Source organism: Rhinichthys klamathensis, unplaced genomic scaffold (genome assembly GCF_029890125.1).
Source record: "Rhinichthys klamathensis goyatoka isolate OS25496 unplaced genomic scaffold, OSU_Roscu_1.1 h1tg000040l_1, whole genome shotgun sequence".
NCBI classification, from domain to species: domain Eukaryota; kingdom Metazoa; phylum Chordata; class Actinopteri; order Cypriniformes; family Leuciscidae; genus Rhinichthys; species Rhinichthys klamathensis.
In genome coordinates, this window is record NW_026606587.1 from 6,692,116 (window position 1) to 6,720,077 (window position 27,962).

Below are 27,962 nucleotides of genomic sequence, written 5' to 3' on the forward strand. Positions count from 1 at the left end.
ACGTGAGACTTCATCCGGCTGCCAGGCACCACACACAGAGCCATGTGTACCTTCCTCGACCATAACAGAATTAACTAACTCCTCAATTCACCATTGCTTCTACAATCAACGCGGAAGAAATCGATTGCAACTTCAGCACCATCAGTCCGAACTATCAAGACTTTCTCCTCGGTTTTTCAGTCACCTTCACTTTCCATTCTACCCATGTAGGCGTGATTGTGTGTATGTGTTTGTTTAGATTAGTTATGTGTTCGTGATTTAGTTAAATAAAACGTTTGTGAACGTGTGCAAATTGATTCTGGTTTGCTTATAAATCAATATCAATTTAACGATTATGATCTACATAAGAAAGGGGCTTTCTGTGGCCACGGAAAATACCCTTTCTGAAGAGTTGAAAGATGAGCAATACTGCTGGACGAACAGATTAATAGATGGTAATATTAATTCAGCTACATGAAGTTAATTTGATTAACTGATCCACATATTTATAATTATAACAAGCTATGATTAATTATACATACAGTATTTCCCTTTGGAGCTACTTTGCTACACTGGTCGGTCACTCAGTTCATCATATTTAGCAGACTGAAAATGTCTTGTAGAGTAAATTATTGTATCACTAGAATATGGCGAACTGAGTGCCAGTCACAGAGCCAGTCATAATTAACAAAGCTTATTGGCGATTTAAAACATGTTATCATCCAACGTAATGGCAAATAGGTTTCCAACTAAGGTAAATCAATATTTACATAATATAATAGTAGTACATGTATCTTCCTCAAATATTTTTCCGCAATTATCTCGCAAAAGTCCTGCAATAGAGCAAGTCACCCTACCCTATCCATTGTGAGTGGGATGTCAACTTCTATTTGTATGTCTCCTGTGAAGCACCAGTAATTTCCTTTGGATATGCATCAAATATTATTGAATTTAATTATTTTGATTTCCAGGGTAAAAGAGTAGGAAGTTGTGGACAAAAGGAGATGTGATGGATGATTTAACCAACATATCTTCGAGATCAACAACTAATTTTAAACCAAAGCTAAATTAATAACCGGTTCTTCTGGGTCATCATACAAAACACGTGCCTTTTGTGTCCTTTATTAAAATACTAACATGAACAGTAATTTTACCAAACACATCAAGAAACATCCAGTAACTTACTGTAATAATATACTTTAAAAGAACATACGTAAGTGCAAACTGAATTGAATGTTTTGGGTCACTTAATTGCATATTTATTTTAAATGCTTTAATATTTCCGCAAACCGGTTCTTTTGGACAATTTGTTTCTTAAGGCCCGCCCAATTGGTCCAACAATGGTTTCCGATAAGGGGGTGAAGGATTACTGTGCGTTCTGTCTTTTCAGTGTGGCAAAGTAGTTTAATTCCAATTTACTTTTATCTGACTCCATTTTATCACAACCTCACATTTAGGTTGGAACGCCAATTGGTTATTGTTCATTTATCTGATAATTTATCTAGACATTTGATTATTCTAACTCTTAACTCCGTATTGTACTTTTTCATTCGGATACCAACGTCGCATAGGGTTCTGGCTGGCCGTTTAACACGGATCCCACGATCACACGCCAGTCTTGGTCACTGGACAGAGGTAACTGACTATACTGTTTAGAGGGCTGCTCCCATGCTTGCACTCTTTAGAAGTATTTTGTTTAGTCCCCATAGATCTGTATAGACTTGAATTAACACCATATAATCAGAGGTCACAACAACTTCCACAGATATAAGTTGACCAGCATTACTTTATCTGGTAGTAAATTTGGTTTGGTTATGCCATGGTTTCACATGTACATGTAGCTTGTCACGGATGGAACAGGAGTCAGACAGGTGGTAAGTGAAATAGTGTTTATTTACAGGTTGCAGATCCAGACAGAGATATGGTGAGTATGCAAGCAATGATATTCAGGATGGAACTTAGCTGAAGGATAACCAGAGTCTTTGTTTACAGATGCGGATGGAGAGTCACTGGGAACAGGCTGATGACCGGAGACTGGAGACTGAATTTCCGTGTGAAGGTTAGCAGGTGATCAATGGATGGAACTCAGGTAGGTAAGTAGCGTGATAGTCTGTAGAGACGAGACCAGACAATGAGTGTGTGAAGAGGAGTTGAATATATAGGGAGGTGAACTGATGAGGTGCAGGTGATGGTGATTAAAACTCAGGGGACTGTGAATGAGTGGGAGGAGTGAGGGAAGCTGGTGGAATCCTGACATAGCTAAAGTAATATTACAATAAATAGAGGTAAGGCTCACCCTATTTAGGTTGGTTGAGCAACATTCTGTTGTCCTAATATTTATTCCCTTTATTAGCCTTACAGTCTAAGCTCACTTGAACCAGTGCCAAGTGTTAGGCGGAGCTCTTAAATATCAGTCCGGGGGACACTCAGCATTATGGGCTGATCTGCTTACAAATCGAGCCCTGAAGCCTTTGCAACATCTCCTTAAATACTAGACCAAGACAGAACCCTCCTCCAAAGGAGACATGAGTTACCAATGGGAATATGCATTAATCAAGGCCCCAGATCTGGGTAGTTTACACTTTTTGGGGACAGAAAGTAATTTACATGAAAAACCCTGGGAGGGGGTAGACCCACCACAGTAAGCAAAGTATCTCTAAACTCTTAAAACCTTTATTACCTTTTGGTTTACTTCTGTGGAGACGAGACCGTTGTATCAGTCGCATGGATACATTTCAAATGAAACCAAACATGTATAGTGTTGTATGATGATTGTTCACATTAAACCATATAGATTTTTGGGTGAATTTCAGGTGATCTCAGCATGTAGAGAGAAGAGATGGGGGATGAGGGGGTAAAGGGCAGGAATGCAGATAAGACAATAAACACTGAGGTGTGATCTCAATGTGATTGTGTCTCAGATGGGGATGCTAATTTTGCAAGAGAGAGTTCAAATGTTAATATCCAGAAACGTCCGTTTTCTTAGAGTAGCCCATCTCTAAGCCAGACGGCACGGTATCTTCCAGGTGTTCCAGTCTGACAGTTTCAATGAACCGGTAAAAAAAAAAAGATTTATCGGTTCCTTACGTACTCACGCAATGATGTCACCACGCATTTCTTTCGTAACAACTTAGTGTCATGTTATATCAAGATAACATTCAAGTAAAGTAATTTGTCAACACATAGTGACACATTCATATAAAAAGTTATTTGTGTGAAGAACGCATATTGCTGTTTACTGCTTATACCTCATCCTACCCATTAAAAAGGCCTACTTTATTCCTTCTAATGAATAAAACCTGCTAGGCACTTTATTTACACTTTTCAAATATTTTCTTATTTTTTATTTAAAATAAACACCTCACCAAGCTGTTATACGGTGAAAAAAGGGAGAAGAATAAGTTTGGAAAAAGGCGGATTCAAACTCGGTCGGTTGTGTCAAAAGCTAACGCCACCAGCATTCACACAGAACGAGTTTTTGCTTTGAAAAATGTGTGATGCGGGAAGTGGAATGGGGAAACCCGCAAGTTCTCGAGACACTTCTTTTAAAAGTTGAATTTCTTTTAACTTGAGTGCTGCGTTTTTAGAAAGCCGTGCCATGCGTGAGAAGCTGCATAAGATGTAAGACATGAGCACATTAGTCAAACACATCTGTCTAGTGATTGCCTACATAGAAAAATAATGGAAAAGCAGCGCAGTGCAATGGAAAAACGCATTCTGTGTGAACGGCCCCTTAATGGTGTTCAAGTCCTCCTGCGAAGTTCTTATTTATGAGTTGGTATTAGTCCTGTTTATGACGTCAGGTGCGTTCAAGTCACTTTCCGCAATAATAACCAATTGCAGAGCTGCAGAACCATATATCACAGCAGTCTGAGCCTAAGGACAAACAGTGCTAGGCCAGCAGTCTCACATCTGTGTTGGGGTGGAGCTTATAGCGTCTTTAAGGGTAGATTAAGTGGTTGGGTGGGATTCGCATTTGTTAAGGTTGCGCTTATATTTATAGTGAAGTGGGTTATAGTATAGTTATGTGGTTTAGTGGTTGGGGCAGGTTATGCTATCGTCGACTTTGTGGTGGCATTCATGTGCGTTCAACTCATAAAAGTTGTGTTCATCTGTGATAATTACATTGATGGACAAAACGTGCAAATATCATAAACTTGTTGATCACAGAGCTTGTTTTTAGCGAAAATCCAAAAGCCAATGGGAAAATCTTATTGGGTTTTTGCATCTAGGGTTTTAGTCGAAACTGCCAGTTGGCCCACAAAGTGATGTCATACCTGCACACTCTATTCAAACAGTAAACAGTAAACCCCAGTAAAGCTCCCTTGATCTATTATAAACATAAAATATAAATATAAATACAAATATCTCTATATAGATCAGTGGAGCAAACGCAAACTTTCTCTGTATTCCATGTCCCTTAGTTTAGGGGCATTTCAAATTCATGGTGATTATTATAGGCTATTATATAATAAAGGGGTCGTTTGTTTCATTAACATTAAAATATGTGCAATTAGTTTTTAAAAATATATATACTTAAGACGGTTTCATAAATAATGAAATAATTTAGTATGAGATGGGATGATGAAATTTATTAACAGTTTATTTGACTTTAAGTAAATAATCTGTAAAATCTTAAAGAAAAATCACCTTTAGCAACAGAAAAAGCCACAAGTGAAAAAAAGGGTGATACTAGTGATCACTTGTGGCTTTTTCTGTTGCTTTTTCTTTATTTCAAGTGCCTTACTTAGCTTGGATATGTCGTTTCAACATGGGAACTTTTATAGTACGGCTCGAGTTTCGGAGGAAATATTTAATGGTAGCACTTAAAGAATCCGCTGCATAACTGAAGTAGTAGGCATGTGGGTAAATAATTGTGATGTTTTATAGTACATAGAGTAAATAATTTAAATGATTCCAAAAAAATACATGCTAGGGGTTTTAAGAAGACTGTTATAGAAATCAGTGGTCTTGAGCTACTATTTGTCATATGATCTTCATACGGTCTCAGATAGATTTTAAACAACGCAATGGATGTGGCACACGTACTTCAGGAGATGAAAATCGGAGACAAAGGTTCCTGCTCTGTTCTTGCTGCTTTGAGTCACATTCGTGAGCATTTCGAGGTGGAAGATGCACATGAGAATCGCGCGCGCATCTTGGAAGACACAGCAGAGCTGCTCGCAAACGCTCCTCTTTCCTGGCTCTTTCCTGGAGGGAACACTGATTTACGAGGCCAGTATTTGGGCTTAGTGAACTCATTTACCCGTTACGCTGCCCTGCCAGTATGTGACACAGACAGCGGCACTTTACCTGCTAAGAATTACGAGGACATACCGGCCAAAGCTCAGGCTGTTAGTACAGTGCTTCTTGCGTTGTCTCTGCAGATTCAGAATGCACTGGAGGATCAAAACAGTCCAGCTATCATGTCTCTAGTTCGCACACTAGCGCCCACCTACTGTATATTCTCCATTACACACTTGCAGGAGCAGCCTTGGACCAGTGCAGCCTCCAGAAAAAGAGCTCTGGAACTCTTAACATCAGTAGTGGAATTGACAGGCAGCAGGTCAGTGCAAGAGCTGCTGTCTGGAAAACTTGATGAGGACCAGAAAGGAGTTCTGGGGCCAGTTCTTGACACACTGCAGCTAGAATTAACCAAGTGAGTTTCATAAAGTCACAGCATCTGTACAAAAGCTCTGCAAATTATTTTCCCTACTATGCAGTAGATTTAAGATCTTATATACGATAAGTCTTAATATACTGTATAGTTTTGTGTATACAATTTTCAGTTTTGGGAGTGTGTTTTTTATTATTTGTTTTGGTAACACACTTTATTTTACAGTGTCCTTGTTACATATGCTACATTTACTTACCATAGTAATAACAGTAAATTATGCATAATTACATGCAACTAACCCTCAACTAAATCATAATCCTACCCTAACCCTATAGTAAGAACATGTAGTTGCTTAATATTACTTAGTACTTAAATATATAATTATACTGTAACAATGACACCTTAAAATAAAGTGTAACCTTTGTTTTTTAGCATCAACTGTGAAGTATCAAGGAATTTTAAGAATTGTTTTCCAAGCCTAAAATTGTTTAAATAAATTAAATATTAAAAACATGGGAAAATATAAATGTTTTTTTTCTTACGTTTTCTTAACTCAAAAATATTTTGTTCATAATATTAAATGATTTTTTTGGTAGCACTTTATTTTAGTCCTGTTCCCCGTGTACATGCATACTATGTATTCATTATAGCAATTACAATAACTGGGTTATAACTAGTTACTAATCCTGAACCTACCCCTAAACCGAACCTTAACCAATATAGTGACCTTATATTACTAGTACTTTCTTGGGTAGGCACACTGTAAGTACACATACTGTAAAATAAAGTGTAACCAATATATATATTTTTAATTATCTCAAAAATATTTCATCAGCTAGATAGTGGTGGTCTTGTTTTATTGGTCTTCAAACAACCAATTATTTTAAATAAATTAGTCAAAAAGATTTATTAGAGAATTGGTCTGAATCAAAACAACTTTTTATAATCCATATCCAGTAATCACAAATCACAGGAAACATTGTGGAACAATCATTGGAATTCATTGGTCAAAAACAAGTCAAGTCACCTTTATTTATAGTGTTTTACAGGTTGTTTCAAAGCAGCTTTACAAAAATAAACTGGAAAATAACAATCAATGATGAAAAATCTAATTCTGCTGTAAAGCAGCTCTAAAAAGATGTGTGTCATTATTCAACTCAAGTCAGTTCAGTGTTGATTCAGTTCAGTTCAATAATTGCGCAAAGTTAATCAATTACGAAATGAGTTCAATTCAACTATAAGCAGCTCCACAGAACACAAAAGTGTTGTTATTCTGCTCAATGTCGGACTAAAACAAAGTCGATTCAGCTTTTAGGCAGCTCTGCAGGAGACAATAGTGTCATGATGATCCAGCTCTATTCAGTGTGTGTCAGTAGTCTCAGTACAGTCAAGTCAATAATATTACTGAATATTACGTGTCTTTTAAACTCCAACTAAGAAAGCCTGAGGCAATAGTGGCAAGGAACCCAAACTCCATCAGGTCACAGAAATTGAGAAAAAAAAAACTTATATGCTAGCATGTTAAAATGTATCATGCAAAATGTATTTAATTGCATAACACATATTTAGAGCTGCTTCAGCAGGGCTCAGTGCTGAGGATTGGGTCAGTGGTTCAAATGTTTAGACAGCAGTGAAATATCACAATACTCTATTCCAATTTTGATACTACAGCAAAACTACTAGCCTTATTAATGTAAATTTCAATTCAATTCAAATTTATTTGTATAGCGCTTTTCACAATACATATTGTTTCAAAGCAGCTTTACAGAAAGTGCATTTCAGAAATGTACATAGAAAAATACAGTTAGTTAATCATGTATTAATTTAGGGCATAACATCGCCGGCGTTGAGTCGTCTCTTCACAGGCGTTTAGTCATCTCATCGCAGGTGTTGGGGCATCTGAAGTCTCCGTGAGAGGCTGGATACAAACTGGAGCTGACAAACGCTATTTACCTAACAGCAGAAAAGCAGATGGGAAATAATTAGCATATCTGCTGTTCATAATATTAATGCATTCGATCTGATTCAACAGTGGTTGGTAGCAAAAGGTAAGCATTATGTGAATGCTTGGCTAAAGAGATGCGTCTTTAATCTAGTTTTAAACTGGGACAGCGAATCTGAGCCTCGAACAATATCAGGAAGGCTATTCCAGCTTTTAAAACATTATTTAAGACAAGTAAGCAGTCAGTAATATAATAAGAACAAATAATCAAATTACAAATAGCACAAATAAATAAAATAGAACAAAGAATGGCTACAAATGAAATAAACAGCTGTTTTTTTCTCTCCAGGTAGCTCTAACAGTAGTTGTCAGGTACATCATTTGAATAAACTAATCAAATGTGAAATAATACATAATGCATATTCATCACTCTCTCTCTCTCTCTCTCTCTCTCTCTCTCTCTCTCTCTCTCTCTCTCTCTCTCTCTCTCTCTCTCGTCAGTTAATGTTAGTAATACGTGCCTCGTTTTACCTTTTTCCCATTTACATATCCGACCGAACTACATCTTTCCATTGATGTCTGTGAAAAAGGGATGTGCTCGACAAGCTCACACATCTGTTCAGCTGCGCTCTCAATCCACTGCGCGTTTTTCGCTTATCAGCTCACGCAGCACAGCTATATAGGCGGCATTACTATATTTTGTTTCATATTTCACTAATAGATACATTTACTTCACAGACAGCTTTCTCTTTTATCCCCATTATACTCTCTGTTGTCAGTGTTTCTTTGTCTGGATCATGGGCGAGGCTAGCCCCTTTTTAGGGGTGCTTCAGCACCCCTAAAAAGGAGCTCAGCACCCCTAAAACTTAGAGTAAGAAATAGTGTTATTCAAAAAAATGTGTTCGTCTTTGACAAGGTTAAATAATGTCCAAAACATACTCCGTAGTTTGTGGTTTAAAATGTATGTGTTAAGGATGAAAATGAAAACATCCCCGCTAAGCAAATGGTGTCATCCTCTTCTCTTCTTCTACTTCTCCTCTCGGCACGACCGTCATCCAGCGCGAAACACACGCAGAGTGAGAACCATAGGCGTCACTAGGCCCTTTTTAAACTTCTGCCTAGCCCCCCTAAACATTTGTGATTAAGTGTAGGCTATACACAGTACACACATTCATATTCGCTTCAGTCTTGTTATAATCAGATTCAGAGTTTCCATCTTCAATCCGCAGCAGCGCCAAGCGCTCTGCACGTCAGAAACAGAGGACAGGGTGTGTGTGTGTGTGTGTGTGTGTGTGTGTGTTGTTCATCTGAGCCTCATTGGTATTTCATTGCTCGTCAATGTCAGAATATTTGGGATGACCAATCAAATCAAAGTAGGCGGGCTTTATGTTCACAGTCAGACGCTGCTGAGCGCGAATTTGAGCAGCACGACTGACGCTTCAGTTTACGGTCAAGTGCGAGTTAAGAAAATGTAAGTAGCTAAACTAAACAATTTATATTTGACAGTTTTTTAGGTCATAAATGTTAAAAGAATGACAAAAATAATTAGAAAACTAATAAACTTTTGTCTAATTTCACCATTTAAAGCTGAAAATAGGCCTAAGTTATATAACGTGTAATTATGTCATTGTGAGGGGACAAGAAACATTAACAAAGCCGTTTTCATACAAGATTAATAATCCATGTGTTGTGTACATGTTGAGAATTAATACAATTTGTAGCCTTCAGTAAATTAAAGAAGTTCAGCTTTAGGAGGGGAAGAGACAGGGCAAGATCAGGAGACTGAGAGGAAAAGACAGAGTGATGGAGATGAGGAGAGAGCAGGTTTTAAATCTATTTCTTATCCTTTTTTGGCCTTCAAACGTCTTGAAATGCACATATCAGAGAAATAAAAATGTTTAATCCCATAAGAACTTCAAATTGATGACCTCTTTGATTATAAAGCCCTGTCTACGGACCTGTATTAGGCCTAGATGATCAATAATGAATGTGTACATATTGTGAATGAATTTAATAAACTTAGTTACCTAGCTTTCCTGGTAGCTTTGTCTGAGAAAATGATTCATAAATTAATACAAATCAGATGACCCTATGTTTACTTTCTTCACTGACAGACAAAAATGAAAAGCCTATATCAGTCAAAGCTCAGCTTTAGGAGGGGACAAGACAAAGAGAAAAAGAGTGTGATGCTGATGAGGAGAGAAAAAAAAAACAGCTGCCCGCACATGGTTTTAAAGCTATTGTTATCCAATTTTTTTGGCCTTCAAAACATCTTAAAATGCACATATCTGAGAAATCAAAATTTTCTCGGGGGAGCATGCCCCCGAACCCCCCTATATACCTCACATTCGGCACCTCAGTGATTATAAAACCCTGCTACATGCATGTTACTGGATGAATGAATGTAAATAATGAGCATTAGACCATAAACAAACTTTTTTTTTTCATTCCCTCATTGGGGGCTGAGCCCCCCTAAAATGAAAATCCTAGAATCGCCCCTGGTCTGGATACAAACCCTGTGCACACACTGGCCCTCATTTATCATTCTTGCGTAGAAACGGGCGTATATGTTGGCGTAAGATTATGCTTACACTCCTCTCACCGCCTGATTTATGAAGCTGTGCGTACCTTTGAAATCCAGGTGTACGCAATACCTGCCCTTGATAAATCCCGCGGCTGAAAACGATCGTCATTAGAATAACACGCCCCTATATATTCAAGTCGCCGCTTCCCCCACGCCCTCATTTTACGCCATGTACACACGGAAGACGGCACAGAAGAGAAACTTCACCGACGTGGAGCCGAAATGACCTATCACAATGCATTATTTTACAGCACGTCTTTTGAATTTCGAATCACGTCACATGTATTGGGGTGTACAATAGTGATGATGATGATGTGATGTGGAGTACCATTCATTCACATTAATAATTGCATGACAATTTGTAATATTCTTCTTATTATTATGATTTGTATTATTAATGACGCTGTTATATAATAATGATGTTATTTAGAAGAAGAACGTCGTTATTATTATTTGTATTATTATTATTATTTAAAAGAAGAAGAATGTATTTTTTATTATTTTGTCAGTCTGAATTTTTTTTTGGTCATTGAAAGCCTTTCATTACTGAACCCAGGCCGTGCGCACCTGCCGGGCCTAACCCTGAAACGTCAGGGTAAAGCGCACAGGCTCGCAACTGAAGGAATACATATGGCTACAAATCAAATGCTTTGGTAAAGTCACACAAATTAAACATTGAAGTCCATGTTGCACAAAAATAAACACTGAAGTTTATAATTACTATGTTGTTGTTGCTTTTTTACTGTGGGTCATAATATATCATATCTTTTAGTTTGTCAGTGCGTTTTGTGGTGTTAGTAATTGTTTTTCTGCGCATTTCCGCACTAACTCAAAACGTGCGTACATGTACACCACCTCCTGAGCTAGCGTAGGATTTGAGCGTGCCGTACGTACGCCAACGTCCGTATTGATAAATCTCAAAGTCACCGTGGTTTTGGGTGTACGCCAGGTGTACGCTGGAAATTTGGTGTACGCACTTTTGATAAATGAGGGCCACTGTGTGGTATCGGTTGTTAATATCGGAGCATTTTTATGAGTACGAGCTTAGTATCGGGCCATATACCGATACTGGTATCCCTAATTTTGTCTGTAGTAAACATTCAGATATAGAAAAGAGTGTGAGTCATGTTAATTTTCTGGTCATTGTGTCACTGTAAATGATCAAGTTGCAATTACAAAAGCTTGACCGGAGCATATTTCTGAAAGTCTGCTATTCTTTTTTAAATTACAACACAGAAATGACCCAAGAGCACATAATAATAATAATATGGTATTAAATGCACTCAAGCATGTCCTTTATTCTGTTCAGGGAGAGCTGGAAGCGTAACCAGGCAGTGAAGCATGTGTTCTCCTGGGTGCTGTTTCAGGTTGGACGTCCCTGTTTAACGCAGTATTTGGAGAAGGTGTTTCCGCCATCTTTGCTTATATCTGATGATTATCACACAGAAAACAAAGTATTGGGTGTGCACTGCCTGCATCACATTGTTCTCAATGTGGTAAGTCATTTTTGTAAATATTTTGTCACCACAACTGTCTTTTCATGCAAAAAATGTTCCAGAATCTAAATCTGCCTACAGAGCAGCATTATAAGGCATTATAAAATGCAACATTTAATGAATTCTAGAATTACCTTTGCATTCAAGTAAGCTGCATGAAATAAGCTGATGGCAGAGGAGTAATGTTAAATATGCTGGTAATTCAATAAATAGTTAACACAGCTGTTCCGTTTCGAACGGTCACTTCGTATTGCGTAGCTATACGCAGTGGGGAAACTCCTTTTCCTCGATTTACTGAAACCTATATGTAAAACGCATTTGCAGCTGCACAGCTAGCACACTGAGCGTCTGGCACGCTCATAGGCTGTGCTGCCGCAACTGCACAACCAATGGCGCGGGCGACTCTGACATGCAGCCAATGAGCTAGCTCAACGTCAGAGCCCGTCAAGGGGGTGTGGCTTAGCCTATAAAAGACCCCCGAATTCGCCATTATAGCAGATTTTACTCCTTCAGCGACAGTACACATGTCCCTGAGCTTTTTACTGTGAATTCGCCGTCGAACAAGCCTTTCAGCCTGAGCGAGCTTCTCTTCAGCAGACTTCGCCTGCACGCCGTCGTCTCCTGACGCCGTCTCACCTGTGGCTATCCGGCGACATCCTATATCCTTTCTATTATTGTGTTTGTTTCAGAATGCCTCGTTCATCCTGCGCCACGTGCGGAGGCCGTCTGCACGAGGCAGACCAACACGAGAGCTGCATTTCCTGCTTGGGTGTCGACCACGCGGAGAATGCACTCTCTGTCGGCGGATGTGCGGCCTGCGACTGCATGCCTATCTCCGTGCTGCGCAATCGGCTAGCTCTCTCTCGAGACGGCGAGGCCGCTTCAACCACGCTTTCCATTCCGAGGAAAAAGAAGCGTCGCAGCCAACGGCAACCGGAGGGTTTGGAGATTTGTGAACGCACGCCGGCCGCGTCCCCGCGTGCTTCACTTTCTCCGACTCAAACGCCATCACCGGTCCTGTTCACAGGAGACCAACGCCCCCCCCCACACGTGGCGGGCCTCGTCTCCTTCGGCGGATCTCTCGAGCGCGACGACAGCATATCCATCGCCGCTTCTGAGGACGAATGGCCGGGCTCTCTCGACCCCGTCTCCGCTTCTCAATCTGTGGCCAGTGGATTAGCGACCAGGACGAACTCCGACGCCGAAATGCTTCGGATCCTGACGAAGGCCGTCGCGGACCTCGAGCTAGAGTGGGCCTCGCCCGAGGAGCCGCCTCGTAGTCGGCTAGATGGATGGTTTCTGGAGGGGCGCCAGCAGGCCCCGCGTCACAAACCGGCGCCATTTTTCCCCGAGGTCCACGAGGAGCTAACCAAGGCCTGGCGCGCTCCATACTCAGCACGTGTGGGATCTGCAGTTTCCGCGACGCTCTCCTCCGTGGATGGCGCAGCGGAAAAGGGTTATGAGTCTTTGCCGCCCCTCGAAGAGGCCGTGGCAGCTCATCTTTGCCCGAGCACTGCAGCTAGCTGGCGAGCTAGAGCCGCTCATCCCAACACGATGGCCGTGTTGCAGGTCTACCAGGCCAAACTCCTCCGGTCCATGGACGAGACTGGCCCGGACCCGGAGACCTTTCGAGACCTGAGGAGTGCTACAGACTTAGCGCTGCGTGCTACTAAGGCTACAGCACAGGCCATCGGAAGAAACATGGCGAGCTTGGTCGTGCTCGAGCGCCATCTTTGGCTTAACCTCACCGAGATTAAGGACGCTAGCCGGACCACCCTCGAAAAAACCGGCAAAACTTCCCACAGCTCCCTGTTCAGTTCAGGCGGCTGGGGATTTTATTATTGTAAACAGGCCCGCAGCAGTGAGCGCGTCTTTGCAAACAAACGCCGTTTTCACGGCGACCCAACTAAAGCACAAAAAGAGTATGTTTCACAATCACAACACACGGGTTCACGGTCCCCCTTCACTAGGCGGCCCCCGCCCTGTTGTAAGACTGAAATCCCCCCGGGCAAAAGCCTGTATAATCAGTCAAACACTCAGTATGTGCACAAATCACAGTGTAAGGGTATCAGGTCCCCCTATGTTAGGCGGTCCCCCCCATTCAGTGTGTCAAGCCCTAGCCACACGGGCGATGGCCTGGCAAGCCATCCCTGGTGTGTCGAGTTGGGTCATAAACACTATAAAGCGAGGCTACTCGCTCCGATTCGCTCGCAGACCCCCGAAATTCCAGGCGGTTATCGAGACATCGGTGAGAAGCGGCGTGGGTCACGTGCTTCGCACCGAAGTTCAGAATTTATTAGCAAAAGGAGCGATAGAGTCAGTCCCTCCCGCGCTAATGTATTCGGGGTTTTACAGCCGTTATTTTCTAATTCCAAAGAAAGACGGCGGGCTCAGACCCATACTAGATCTGAGACGTTTGAACAGGGCTCTCATGAGACGGCCTTTCAGAATGTTAACACTCAAACAAATTCTCGCGCAAGTTCGCCCGGGGGATTGGTTTGTTTCAATGGATCTGAAAGATGCATACTTTCATATTCAGATCGACCCTCGTCACAGGCCATTCTTGAGATTCGCCTTCGAGGGGAGGGCATATCAATACACCGTTCTGCCGTTCGGTCTGTGTTTGGCACCCCGTACATTCACGAAATGTATGGATGCAGCGCTCTCCCCGCTAAAAAGCCAGGGAGTGCGTGTGCTGAATTATCTCGACGACTGGCTGGTGCTAGCGCAGTCGAGAGACGAACTAATAGTTCACAGGGATTTGATTCTCGGCCATTTAAAATGCCTGGGTCTCACAATCAATGTGGCCAAAAGCGAACTGAACCCCAGCCAGACTGTGGTCTTTCTGGGCACGGTTTTAGACTCGGTGACAATGAAAGCGCGGCTCACTCAAGAGCGCGCGCTCTCTGTGCAGACACTGGCAGCCGCATTCAGGGCGCGCGAGCGCGCGCCTCTGAAGAGGTTTCAGAAACTGCTTGGTCTAATGGCAGCCGCATCATCAGTACTCCACATGGGATTACTGCGCATGCGCCCGCTGCAGCACTGGCTGAAACGCCGTGTGCCAACCCATGCATGGCAGTCAGGCAGCCTGCGCATTATGGTGAATCACGGGTGTTTAAGAACACTGATTCCCTGGCGGGCTCAGGACTGGTACCGCAAGGGGGTGACCATGGGGATAGTTTCCAGGAGGAAGGTGGTTTTTACAGACGCATCCAACCTGGGTTGGGGAGCGCTGCACGAGGGCAAGCCTGCATCCGGCCTCTGGTCGAGCACGGAGCAGAACTTACATATCAACTGTCTGGAAATGAAAGCAGTTGGTTTGGCCCTGAAAGCATTTCTGTTAAACCTCAGGGGTCACCATGTCCTGGTCCGTACGGACAACATGTCAGTGGTGGCCTACATAAATCGCCAGGGTGGCATCAGGTCGGGCAACCTGCATGCTATGGCGAGGGACCTCCTCCTATGGGCACAGGCCAACCTGAGCTCCCTGAGAGCAGCGCACATCCCGGGCGTCCAAAATCTGGGCGCGGATATGCTCTCACGGGGCAACACTCCCCTAAGCGAGTGGTCTCTGAACCCTCAGACGGTCAGTCTGATATGGGAGAGATTCGGCGAGGCCGAAATCGACCTTTTCGCCTCGAGAGCCAACACCCACTGCAGGGTGTTTTTCTCGAAGAACAACCGCCCCCTTTATGCTTTCCCCCCCATCTCGATGGTCCCACAAGTCATTGAACGGGTCAGGGAGAGCGGATGCCCAGTCCTTCTGGTGGCTCCTCTCTGGAAATCCAGACCATGGTTTCCGGAGCTGGTTCAGCTGTCAGACACGGTCCCCTGGCCCGTTCCAATGAGGAGGGACCTCCTCACACAGGCCAAAGGGACGATATGGCACCCCCGACCCGATTTATGGGCCCTCCATGTGTGGCCCCTAAACGGGTACCCGGGGGCCTTCCTGACAAGGTCTTAAGCACTATCTCTGAGGCAAGGGCCCCGTCTACTAGGCGTCTTTATGCTTTGAAGTGGTCGGGTTTTTCCAGCTGGTGCTCGAAAAATCGAGTTGACCCAGAGTCATGTGAGGTATCGGTGGTACTCTCCTTCCTGCAGGAGCTACTGGACGCGGGCCGCACCCCGTCCACGCTCAAGGTTTATGTGGCAGCCATCGCAGCGCATCATGCGTTGGTGGCTGGTCAATCACTGGGAAGAAATGACCTGGTGGTAAGATTTCTGAAGGGCGCTAGGAGAATTAACCCCTCCAGGCCCCCATCAGTACCTCCCTGGGACCTCTCCACGGTCCTCAGGGCCCTGAAGGGGCCGCCTTTTGAACCGCTCCGGTCGGTGGATCTAAAACCACTCTCGCTTAAGACTGCTCTCCTGTTGGCATTGGCATCTATCAAGCGAGTGGGAGATCTGCAGGCCCTTTCTGTGAGTCCGGCATGTTTGGAGTTTGGAGCGGATGACTCCAGAGTCATTCTCAAACCCAGGCATGGTTACGTACCCAAGGTGCTCTCAACGCCGTTTAGAGTGCAAGTTATCACGCTATTAGCCCTTCCCCCTTCTGCTGAGGATGGGGAGGTTAATCCTCTCTGCCCTGTCAGGGCGCTGAGAGTCTATCTGGAGCGTTCTGCGTCTTTTAGACAGTCAGAACAGCTGTTTGTCTGCTTTGGTGGCCGATCTAAGGGTGGTCCAGTTACCAAGCAAAGACTGTCTAGATGGATAGTGGATGCCATTTCTATGGCTTATACTTCAGTGGGTCAGGTTTGCCCTATAGGTGTCAGGGCCCATTCGACTAGAGGCATGGCCTCGTCATGGGCTTGGTCATCTGGGTTTCCCATTCAAGATATTTGTGATGCGGCCGGCTGGTCCTCGCCTTCCACATTTATGAAGTTCTATAATATGGAGGTGCCTTCCCTGCAGGCGAAGGTTCTTTCAGTATGATTAAGACTCGATGCTGTCTGGTCTTGTCTACAAAAAATTACTGTGCATAATCACATACATATAAAACCCGCTTAGGCCGGTTATGAATTGTATTAATAATCCCGACAGTGTCGGGGTTTGTTAGTATATTCTGTTGGTTGTTACTGACTCTTATATATTATTCAGGCCTGACAGTGTCTGGTCTGTTATATATATATATTCATATATTGGGTTCTGGCTTGTTCTGTTAGCTCAGGGGGCCTGAGTTGCAGTGCAACCAGTTACTAAGGGTGCGGTGTTTTACAGGGCGTCCCCACTGCGTATAGCTACGCAATACGAAGTGATCGTTCGAAAGGGAACTACTCGGTTACTATCGTAACCTCAGTTCCCTGAGAGAGGGAACGAGTATTGCGTAGCCGGCCGCACTTAGTAGCTGGTGAAGTTGTCGCTTCAGTCGTATAAACCTGCTATAATGGCGAATTCGGGGGTCTTTTATAGGCTAAGCCACACCCCCTTGACGGGCTCTGACGTTGAGCTAGCTCATTGGCTGCATGTCAGAGTCGCCCGCGCCATTGGTTGTGCAGTTGCGGTAGCACAGCCTATGAGCGTGCCAGACGCTCAGTGTGCTAGCTGTGCAGCTGCAAATGTGTTTTACATATAGGTTTCAGTAAATCGAGGAAAAGGAGTTTCCCCACTGCGTATAGCTACGCAATACTCGTTCCCTCTCTCAGGGAACTGAGGTTACGATAGTAACCGAGTAGTTCATGTACCCTTAAAGATTGTAGTCACTTTGATTTTTCACAATCAACCATATTTCTGAAACTTAAATGCCAACGGTGACAGTTCAAAAATAGGAAAAAGCACTTCTTGTGTTTTTTGCCCGAAGTTTGCATGTCTGTAACCCCAGAAGTTTTAAAGATAACTTAATATCCTTTTAGATTCTGTTTTTTAACAAACATTTCTTTAGATATCTTCATTTTAAAGGGCCTATATGGTTAAAACCCAGAGATATACAGTTCTTAGTGGGGTTCCATGAGTCGATTGGTAAATCTTACACATTTCTAGTGGTTGAAAAGCAAATGTGGGTCACTCTGCATACAGCTGAGCTGATACTTTTTTCTTTTAAAGAGGAATATCTGAAGAACAAATAATGTGTATCGTTTTTTTTCTATCAAGTTGCATAGAATATACCTGTCTGAGTGCCTTTTTCCAAAGTTTGTGTGCCTGTGTACCCATTTTCAATGGTCGAAAAGCAAATATGGTTCACTTTTACATGATACTTATTCCATTTAAAGGGGAATGTCTGAAGAATAAATAGTTGAAACTAGAATTTATCTTGTTTCCCTCTATCAAAACAATTGCATACAACATACCCATCTGAGTGAAAAAAATACACAGAAATGGTCAAGTTGAGGCACATTAACTTGCTTTCAAAAGTGTATTTATACAAATCTATATTTGAATCAGTTTCAGAGATAATTGGAAGTAGGGTTTTTCCTCTATTTTAACAGCTTCTGAGAGTTAAAAAATGCAGTATCGTAACTACATGTTACCACATTGACATCCCAATATCTCTTGAACCATATAGGGCCTTAAAAATTTAAATAAAATAAAATAAAACAAAATTTAAGAATTAAAGCCGTACAAACTTTGGGAAAAGAGTATTCATGGCACTCAGACAGGTATATTCTATGCAATTGTGTAAATTGCATTAGTTTCTTGCATTTTTACTTTCATCATTATTTACCACTGAAAATGTGTACAATTTAACAAAGATATCCACATCGCTGGGATTGAACCATATAGGGCCTTTAAAATATTCATAACAAAAGAAAAGTTTGATAAAAGCAAGAATCTAAAAGGATATTAAGATATCTTTAATACTTGGGACAAAAAACACAAGTGGTTTTTCCCATTTTTGAACATTGGTATATAATGCAACAAAGATTTCTAAAGTTGACAGATTGTTCTAATAGACCTACCAATCTCTGTGTAAAAATAAAATATTGATGCTGCCATCTTTCTAGTGTCATGATTTTTACCCCACTGTAATTTCGGCTCCAAATCTCAAGTGAAAATCTCCACAAAATAGTGGATTACTCATACATTCAAGAAAATACTTTGGCTTTCCTCTTTATTTATACATTTCTTTCACCAGATTTTTATTTTATTAAAATAATTTTTTTAGCTGTGGACCACTTGTTGAGTTGACATGGAATGACCCTTTAATAATGTGCTCCTGACATTCATAAGAGAGACATCAAACCCTGGAGAACATTATAAGTCATTGTATTTTTTTTAATTGACAAGTATATGATGTGTGTTAATTTGTCTTTCTCCTTCCTTAGCCTGGTGCTGATCTGAGGCAGTTCAACAGAGCTCAGGTGCTCTATCATGCTGTATTCAATCACTTACACACATCTGAGGCCACACTTATACAGGTGATGCTTTCACATGTGCTTACTTGAATGCAGATGTGTGGTTTTCATTTTTAGATTAGGTTATGTATCTCGTCTTTTTTGTATTATCTTCAGGTTGTGCTGCCCTGCCTTATAGACTTGCTGTCAGTCCTTGAGAAACCTCCAGCCCTTGCAGGTACACGGCGTAAACAAAATCGATTTGACAATATGCTCCGGCACGTGTTGACATACATGGAAATGGAGCACAAGCTTGACCTTCGTCGTGTATATGCCAGAAATCTTGTCTTACTGATTGAAAGGTGAGGACTAAATTATTAAGGTAGCCATCTCGATATTAGTTGTTTCAATAATTGGTTCCTATTATATGCAGCACTTGCTAATAATTGTTGTCAAACATACGCCTTAGAAATTACTTTCTATTTTGGCTGATGTCATACAGGTTGCTATTTGGTTAGTTCACCCAAATATGAAAATTCTATCATCATTTACTCACCGTCATGTTGTTCCAAACCCATAAAACCTTTGTTCATAAACAGTATTTTTAATATTTTCTAAATCATTCTTGTCCATCCATTGAAAGTTTCCTTTTTTTGTGAGTGACTAGAAAAATTTGGGTGAAAATTGCAGTATAATAATGAATAATAATTTTTCGTGCACATTTAGAATATTCTTAGCTAGATTTGCGTAATTGTGATAACATTGCTCATCTTTAGATACTTTTATGTTCCAAGTTGTCTGTCATTTATTATTTCATGTTGTTATCTTAAAGGATGGGTATAGTAATTATTCGTCACATGAAAAGGCTGGAGAGGGTGATTGTTGGCTATTTGGAAGTCTCGGATGCTCCAGAGGAGAAATGCAGACTGAATATCCTGGAGGCTCTGCAAAAGACTCTACAGATTGCTTGGCCATGGTGACCACTATACATCACCAATGCTTCAGTGCGACTACATGAAATTGACTTTTTAATTCAGTTCTGAGATTATTTCACTCTCTTCTTGTATGCTTATGTCAGATGTATTTTTGCTTAATACTCTAAAACACAATGTTTTTTTGTTTTTATATGTATCTCTCTAGTATGGAGAAGAGGATGGGTTTGCTAACTCAGAGTCTTCTGAGGTTTCTGGTTGACGTCTCATCAGACTCATTACCCACTCAGCTGAAAGAGCACCTCATGACCGAAGCATCCCAATGTTTACTGCTGCTCAACCACTGCTCAAAGGGAAAACTACAGGTGAGAATATCGATTCTTAATTTTGTGAAATCTTGTGATTATAAAAGGACCAACTTCAACCAGAGAGTCATCCTGTACTTGTGTTCAGATAAAAGTTGATGAAAATTAAAAATTATAAACCGTTATATTAATATCAATGTATAAGCCTAATCTACTTTATAAGGGACTAATTAGAATTTACTAAGCTTCTGAGATCTTGTTCTTCTGATAGATATTGCATGCAGTTTCTACATATATTAAATCCACTTTCCCATTTTCTCCTTGCCTTATTTCACACTTTTTTTAGACTCTTCTGAGAGAGATAGACAGCAGTTGTGTCCCTGATGCTGTGTTGATGTGTATTCAGAAAGTAACTGCAGCACCACTGTGTCAATAAGCTGTAAGCTGGCAATAATACTTGCCCCTTTTCCCATTTATGGAGGTGAAGTTAGCGGAGTAAAATCTGTAATAAAAAATACTGTAATACACTCTGTGTTTGGACTATCCAAGGGAACTGTTTATACATATTTGAGAGAGCGAGAGAGAAATAAAATAAAGCTAAAACAACCTGACTTGAGAGTTGATTTCCTCCAAAGTCTTTTCTCAATTACCTTTTAAATAAACATTTTGAATAAACTGTACTTCTTGTTGTACACAGCCATGTCTCTTTTAAAATGACCATACTAAATGCAGGTGTTTGTCCTTAGTAAATGCATTCGTAAATACAAGTTATACTTTTGTTCTAAATTACTTCAGGTAACCTTTAAATAACATATTCATTCTAATGTGTCCAATATAGTTTTCAAAGACCTGGAAAGTGCCTTCCATTAGCATCCCCATTCATTCCAGTCAGTGGCATCTGTATGGTTAGTGCAGGTTACCTAAAAGTACATTTTTGTTCATAGTGCTTTGTTCTGGTATTGGGTGTCGCATGCCTTGCTGATCATGTTTTCTCAACTGCATAAATTAAATGTCAACCAACTCATCACTACAAATTCAATAAATATATACTGTATATACCAGTAGGAAAAATAATTATTTGATCCCCTGCTGATTTTGTAAGTTTGACCACTTAAAAAGAAATGAAGGGTCTATCATTTTTATGGTAGGTTTATTTTAACGGATAGAGACAGAATATCAACCAAAAAATCCAGAAAAACACATTATATAAAGATTGTAAATTGATTAGCATTTGATCGAGTGAATTAAAGCAACACTAAGTAAGATTTTTTACCTTAAAATAATGTTTTCAAAATCGTTTCAGTGGTTCATCAAGTCGTGACATGGTCAAATGCACTTATGCCACCGCTTTGCGGTCCTTTATCTGATATATCCACGCTATGTAAGATTGCCAGATCGGGTCGCGTTCCTGCAGTCCGAATGAGACATAAGAAAACTACAAATTTGACTTGCTTTACGGCAAGCGTTACAATTGCCGATAGGTGGAGCGTACACGACAGTAGACTACAACTACATGTAAGATACCTAGCAGCCGGGTAGCTTTTGAATTGTCATCATGATTCCAAAGCCGGTGCTGGATAAACAGAGAGCATGTGCGTGCGTGCGTGTGCGACAGTAGGATGCGGTAGGCTAAATTATTTACGACAGCAGTAATGGACAATTCCGCTTCCAACCTGTAGGGCGACCGCAGAGGAAAAGTTACTTGGTGTTGCTTTAAGTATTTGATCCCCTACCAACCAGCAAGAATTCTGCCTCCCACAGGTTGTGCCCATGTGGAACAGATTAGCCCTGTCACTTTAAGAAAGTACTCCTTAATGTCAGCTCTTAATGTGTATAAAAGACACCTGTCCACAGAATCTGTATCTTCCATTCCAACCTCTCCACCACCATGGGCAAGACCAAAGAGCTGTCAAACGTCAGGGATCAGATTGCAGACCTTCACAAGGCTGGAATGAACATCTAATCATCTAATCATTTTTTGGTCAGAGAAGGCTTGGGAGAAAGTGCTGTGGTCAGATGAGACCAAAATTGAGCTCTTTGGCATCAACTCAACTCGCCGTGTTTGGAGGGAGAGAAATGCTAACTATGACCCCAAGAACACCATCCCTACAGTCAAGCACGGTGGAAACATGCTTTTGGGCTGTTTCTCTTCTAAGGGTACAGGACGACTTCACCTTATTGAGGGGCTGATGGACGGGGCCATGTACCGTCAAATCTTGGACGAGAACCTCCTTCCTTCAGCCAGAACACTGAAGATGGGTCGTGGATGGGTGTTACAGCATGACCCAAAACATACTGCCAAGGCAACAAAGGAGTGGCTCAAGAAGCACATTAAGGTCTTGGAGTGGCCTAGCCAGTCTCCAGACCCTAATCCTATAGAAAATCTGTGAAGGGAGCTGAAACTTCGAGTTGCAAAGCAACAGCCAAAGAAACCTTAAGGATTTAGAGAGGATCTGTAAAGTGGAATGGACCAAAATCCCTCCTGAGATGTGTACAAACCTGGTGACCTACTACACTGAGGTCTAACCTGAGTACTTGGTGGAGAAACATTTGTTGCCAAGCACAAAGGCATGTTTTGCTTGGGGATCCAATACTTATTTCACTTACTGAAATGCAAATCAATTTATAACCTTTATATGATGTTTTTCTGGATTTTTTGGTTGATATTTGTCTCTATCTGTTAAAATAAACCTACCATAAAAATGATTGACCCTTCATTTCTTTGTAAGTGGGCAAACTTACAAGATCAGCAGAGGATCAAAAATTATTTTCCTCACTGTATATATATTGCACAGTGGATACTAGAGGTGCTCTAAGGAGGGACGTTTCTTCTACTATTTTTTCCCCACTTGTTTTGTTGCTCCTCCCTCTTAACGGAGATATTTAAAAAGGGCCACTAAATCCTGCAATCTGCCATAATACTAACAGCAGTGCAGTTTTTAATAAAATCATAAGCATTGATCTTTTTTTAGAGCCCCAAATTATCTTGAGCATGATAAAAATTTCTAACAATGGTGGTACTTCAACATTGTGCAATGTTTAGAGAATAACCAATGGTTTCTTTTAGATGTAAAGGATTTTGCTCTTATGTCATTGGTCTGAGTAACTTTTTTACTCAGGGATTTCACTAAATTTTTTCTTTGTAATAAATGCTTTGAAAGTATGTGTACTTGTCTTACTAACAGCATTTTCACTGGAGGCATTTTTGACTGTTTAAATGTTTTCTAGTGATCTGCAGTGTAATTGCTGGTGGGTGTATGAGATGTAAAAGATGATCAAATAAAACATGCATTCAAACACAACACAATACTTAATGTATAAATGTTATGTTTTTCCCATTAGAACACCGGCTACAGTCAAACTAACAGGCACTAAAATATACAGCACAAATAAAGTTTATTATTGCATGAATATGGGTCAAATTTGACCCAAAAGTACACAATGGAACATCATAAAACAAAAACTGATGCTTTGCAACAGCATAAGCACAGATGAAAGAGGTCAACAATCCCACCACACTAGAGATTTTGATTATTGTACATTGTTATTAAATGTAGGTGTAGTAAAAGATCATGTTCCATGATTTGGAAATGTTCCACAAGGGAGCAGAGTTACAACTGTTGGTGTGCACATCAGTTTAGTCTCTAGGTGGCCTTGCTTTTCTGAGCTGGTTCTATCTCTTGTTCATATTCTATCTCCACATAGGCCCGTTTTTTCCTGATTGGGCCTTTGAGTGGAGCTTTTCCTTTCGTTTTGGCCTTGCTCTTTTCCTCCAACTCTTCCTCACTGGATTCCTCTTCATCATCATCCTCTTCCTCATCACTGCTTCCCTTCAGGTTGTTCATATCCTGTAAAACAAAATCAGGATTTAGATAATGTCACTCTCAGATATTATATCATATTTTTTTGTGTAACATTTTACATCTAAATTACCTCAAAATCACTGAGATCACTCTCTTCAATCTCATCCTCAGCAATAAATTCTCTCGTCCCAGACACCTGAAAGACAGAAAAAAAACTACTTGGCCAACACAGGGATAAATTAAATATTAAAATAAAAAGTCATTTTAAATTATAATAATATGATGTAGCCTTGGTGAACATAGGACTTTATTTTTTGAAAGTCAAACACATGAAAAGATTTCACCACCTCCAAACTTTTGAAAAGTGGTGTACACTGTCAAGTAATAGACATACAAGTAATAAAAACGCTGCTGACAGGAAATAAAGTTAATACCTCTTCGTCTTCCTCTTCCTCTGATTCACTCTCCTCATCCTGTTTTTCCAAAGCTTTATCAAAGGCGTGGATGGGGAAGTTGTATATGTCTCCATACTAAAATGAAAAAGGAAACTTTAAATGGAATTACTGATCTGGCACAAAACCAGGAAAAGCATGTGCCAAAGATCCACGTACTGTTCCTTGTTTTAGACGGTCTAGCAGTTCTTTTTCTATAGCATTTTCCAGCTGAGCAGCAATAAGGGCTTTTTCCTGTTGGAGAGAAGGAAAAGTGAGTAAATAACACTCAAATTCAATTCCACATTTGATCCCTAGAGTTATTTTAAATAAGGGCACCCCAGAGGGGAAGGAAACTCAGCTAAGTCTGTATAAACACTCAAACTAAATAAAAATACAGGATATAAAAAAATATTCAGAATTGCATGCATCATCAATAAATCCTCACCTCCCTCCTCTTTTCTCGTCTCTCTACTTTTCTACTGAGTGGAACCAGTTTTCTCCTGGATACAAAAAAGGCACCAGTAAGAGATAATATACATGGTCAGCCAGGCAATGAAATTACACAACTGTTCAACTTTTAATTACATTTTCTAAAGAAATTAATACTGATCAAAGGTTCTTGAACACCAAATAAGTATATTATATTTATTTCTTAAGGACCATGCGACACTGAAGACTGCTGTAATGGCTGCTGAAAATGTAGCTTTGCCAAAACAGGAACATATAACATTCTAAAATACAATAAATATTTTAAAGCTGCAGTCCGGCGTTTTTTCTCTTTGTCACCATCTCTGTTCGAAATCTGCAATTGCAGTCATTCGCAGAATTATCAAATCTCCACCTCCAACATCCTCACACGCAATATAGAGGGTATGCGCATGACGTCACCGTCGGCCGGAGTGAATGCGGTCACGCCCACAAGTGGCAAAAAGACTGAGCGGCAGCATTTGTTTTCAGCGTGAATGCCGTGAAAAACACACAAAACACATCTAAAACGGGAAAGAGCTTTGCGATTGACTGTACAACTAGATTTGACCAGAAATCTGAGGTACTGTATATTTTTACAGACTGCAAAAAGCTACAGAACAGACTATATTCTGCATAATTGGATGTTTTTAAATAAACACTGACAAAAAACTATACAAGTGTTAGGGCTGGACGATATGATGATATACAGTATAACATTAATGTAAGTGATCACTCGGATTTAGACCTATCTATATTGTATTTATATAAAACGTTTACAGGCAAATTTTCTTCATTTATTTCCCCGGCGTCGAAATCAGGCACATATAAATGTCAGGAAACACGATTCCTGGCTGCATGTCAATATCCATGGATCACTGGATCTTTGATAAGTTGTAAGGAACACTATATCGAGTCCAACTTTTAGTTTAAACTGATAATAGTTTGTTTTACTCGCGTTAACGCAGTTTCCCCTATTAACTCCAGTCACGCAGCAGCTCTTCTGCCACTCAGTCCCGCTGAGGGGGGCGTGTTCCGGCGGGGAAGTGACGTTAATGCATTCCCTCTATAGCCAACTAGCCGAGACTCCTTTATGTGTACAGATGTGACGTAATGAAGCAAAGACATGCTCGAATCCCCCGCGGAAATCCACCAGTACCACTGTAATTAAAAACATTATTACAAGCTTACCGCTTTGAATCGAGCTAAGGCAAGCAGATAGTTTTGAACACTGGCTGGTTATGTATTTTGGATCATTTTTAACCCCCCAAAAAAGCTACGGACTGCAGCTTTAAATTGTAATAATATTTTACAATATTACTGTACTGTAGTTTCAATCATAAGCCAAAAAGAAGCGAGTTATTTCAGAAACATTAAAAATATTATTTTGAGCTGAAATTATTTGATGTGAGAAGAGAGAGATCATAAAATGACACAATGCAACTAGATAGCACAACATTAGCAGCACTGCACTACTGGTGCACTGAATGCAGCAATTGAACTGAAGAAAGCTACTCACTGTCGTTTCAGTGTGAGTTTGCGGATTCTAATGAGATACTGAGTGATCTTTGTCAAGCGCTGTTTGCACTTGTGTCTGATGTACCGCGGCCAATAGATAAGGTTCTCATCAATCTGTTCCAAAGCCTTCGCATAGTTTCTATCAAGTTTCACCTGAGAAAAAGTTAAAGTATAGTAGCATGAGCATAATAAACATTTCAATGTGAATGATATCAAATGATCCATTCTTGCTCGTTTTGATCCTCATACCTTCTCCCACATGCGAGCAGGGAATGCTGCTCTCTCAATTACTTTCATGTAAAGATAACACTGGCCTAATGAAACGGAACAGTTGCAATGATCAAGAAATACATTTTCAGAAACATTTTGATTACGTTTGAAGTTCATAGGTTTGCAAAAACGTTTTTAAAACGATTAGCATACCTTTATCCTCTCTTACAGTTGCATACTGACTGTTGGCAAGAGGACACGATGAACGATTGCAAAGGCCTGTGATGTTGTATTCGTTTCGACAAAACAGTTGAGTTTTCGTTCTTCAACGACAAGAAATCAAAAAGTTAGATGTCATATTCTTCCACAATTTGAGGAGTGGACATAAAAAGAAGAAAAACAATTAGAAGAAACAATCACATATACTTACTTTACTTTGTAGGAACAAAAACTCTTACTGCCGATAAGGTCCCATATAACCTTTAAAAGAAAGATGATTCAATATCAAGGATTATGTTCAACAACGTAAAATAAACTATTTAAAGGCCATTCCTTTATCAATTACAACGACCGGTGTTTACTGCTAAAACAGAAACACAACCTATGAAATAATATTTTGATAATATTTTGTTTTAATTATTACTGGTTCAGTAAAATTATCATTAAATTCATCCGGGTTGATTGAATATACATTGAAAATATTGTATATGTAAATTGTGCGTTATATTTTCATTCGCTTTTCTTGTAGCGCTTTACTTACGTCGTCGTGTTGCATTCTGACAGCTTGTTTGAACGGTCGTCACTTTGAAAGTTGTGTACGTTACTGTACGTAAGTTTAGGCACCTTTACGTAAATATCAGCGCTAATTTGATCCAATGAAACTAACGTTAAAATGTTTCTAATAGCCCAATCGACTGTGATCACACAAATACCACATGGAAGTTACAGGCGGCAGCCATGTTACCAGTGTACCAGGAATAGTCTTCTTCTTGTATAAAGGCGATCCACTCTTTAGGAGCAATGTCGCCATCTACTGTACTGGAGAACAAATAGTATTTATTGCATGGGTTCATGAGGTTTAAATTTCCTTGGACCAATCAGAGCTCATGTTAGTCTAAATGAAAAAAAAAATGGAAAAAAAAAATACAATACTAAAATAAGATGCCACAATACACATATATTTACTATACAAGGAAATTATATAAAATGCAGTTTCATTCATCACACATCACATAGCCTAACCCATTTTCACGCAAACCCATTTTCATGCAAACCCATATTGTTTCATAGTGCCAGTGTTGATTTCAACCCTGTGTGACCCAGTCTTAGACAGTAGGCTAATTAGTGTGCAATGCGCGTGACGTCTACGTTCGTCAATAAATAAACTGCACGTGTCTTGCGGAAGAACA

General features: G+C 40.6%; 2 protein-coding genes across 3 annotated transcripts; one reads left to right on the forward strand and one right to left on the reverse strand.

Annotated features, from left to right (window-relative positions):
* Positions 1 to 4,900: 4,900 nt before the first annotated feature.
* On the forward strand, positions 4,901 to 20,650 carry tti2 (TELO2 interacting protein 2). 2 transcript variants are annotated; one of them, XM_056246729.1, is made up of 7 exons: positions 4,908 to 5,638; positions 11,432 to 11,618; positions 18,878 to 18,970; positions 19,064 to 19,248; positions 19,719 to 19,862; positions 20,027 to 20,183; positions 20,470 to 20,650. In XM_056246729.1, the coding sequence occupies exons 1-7, from the start codon at positions 5,010 to 5,012 to the stop codon at positions 20,557 to 20,559; spliced, it is 1,485 nt and encodes a 494-aa protein (XP_056102704.1). In that variant the 5' UTR covers positions 4,908 to 5,009; the 3' UTR covers positions 20,560 to 20,650. The 2 variants fall into 2 exon arrangements, with proteins under 2 accessions (XP_056102705.1, XP_056102704.1); XM_056246730.1 differs by lacking the exon at positions 20,470 to 20,650 and having other exon boundaries at positions 4,901 to 5,638; positions 19,719 to 19,890; positions 20,027 to 20,117.
* A 2,847-nt stretch (positions 20,651 to 23,497) lies between these two features.
* On the reverse strand, positions 23,498 to 27,503 carry mak16 (MAK16 homolog (S. cerevisiae)). The gene is made up of 10 exons (XM_056246731.1): positions 27,314 to 27,503; positions 26,984 to 27,033; positions 26,767 to 26,876; positions 26,593 to 26,657; positions 26,345 to 26,496; positions 24,806 to 24,860; positions 24,538 to 24,612; positions 24,361 to 24,456; positions 24,057 to 24,122; positions 23,498 to 23,971 (listed from the first exon to the last, which is right to left on the reverse strand). Exons 1-10 carry the CDS (start codon positions 27,326 to 27,328, stop codon positions 23,768 to 23,770), a joined length of 888 nt encoding a protein of 295 aa, XP_056102706.1. The 5' UTR covers positions 27,329 to 27,503; the 3' UTR covers positions 23,498 to 23,767.
* Between the last annotated feature and the right edge of the window lie 459 nt (positions 27,504 to 27,962).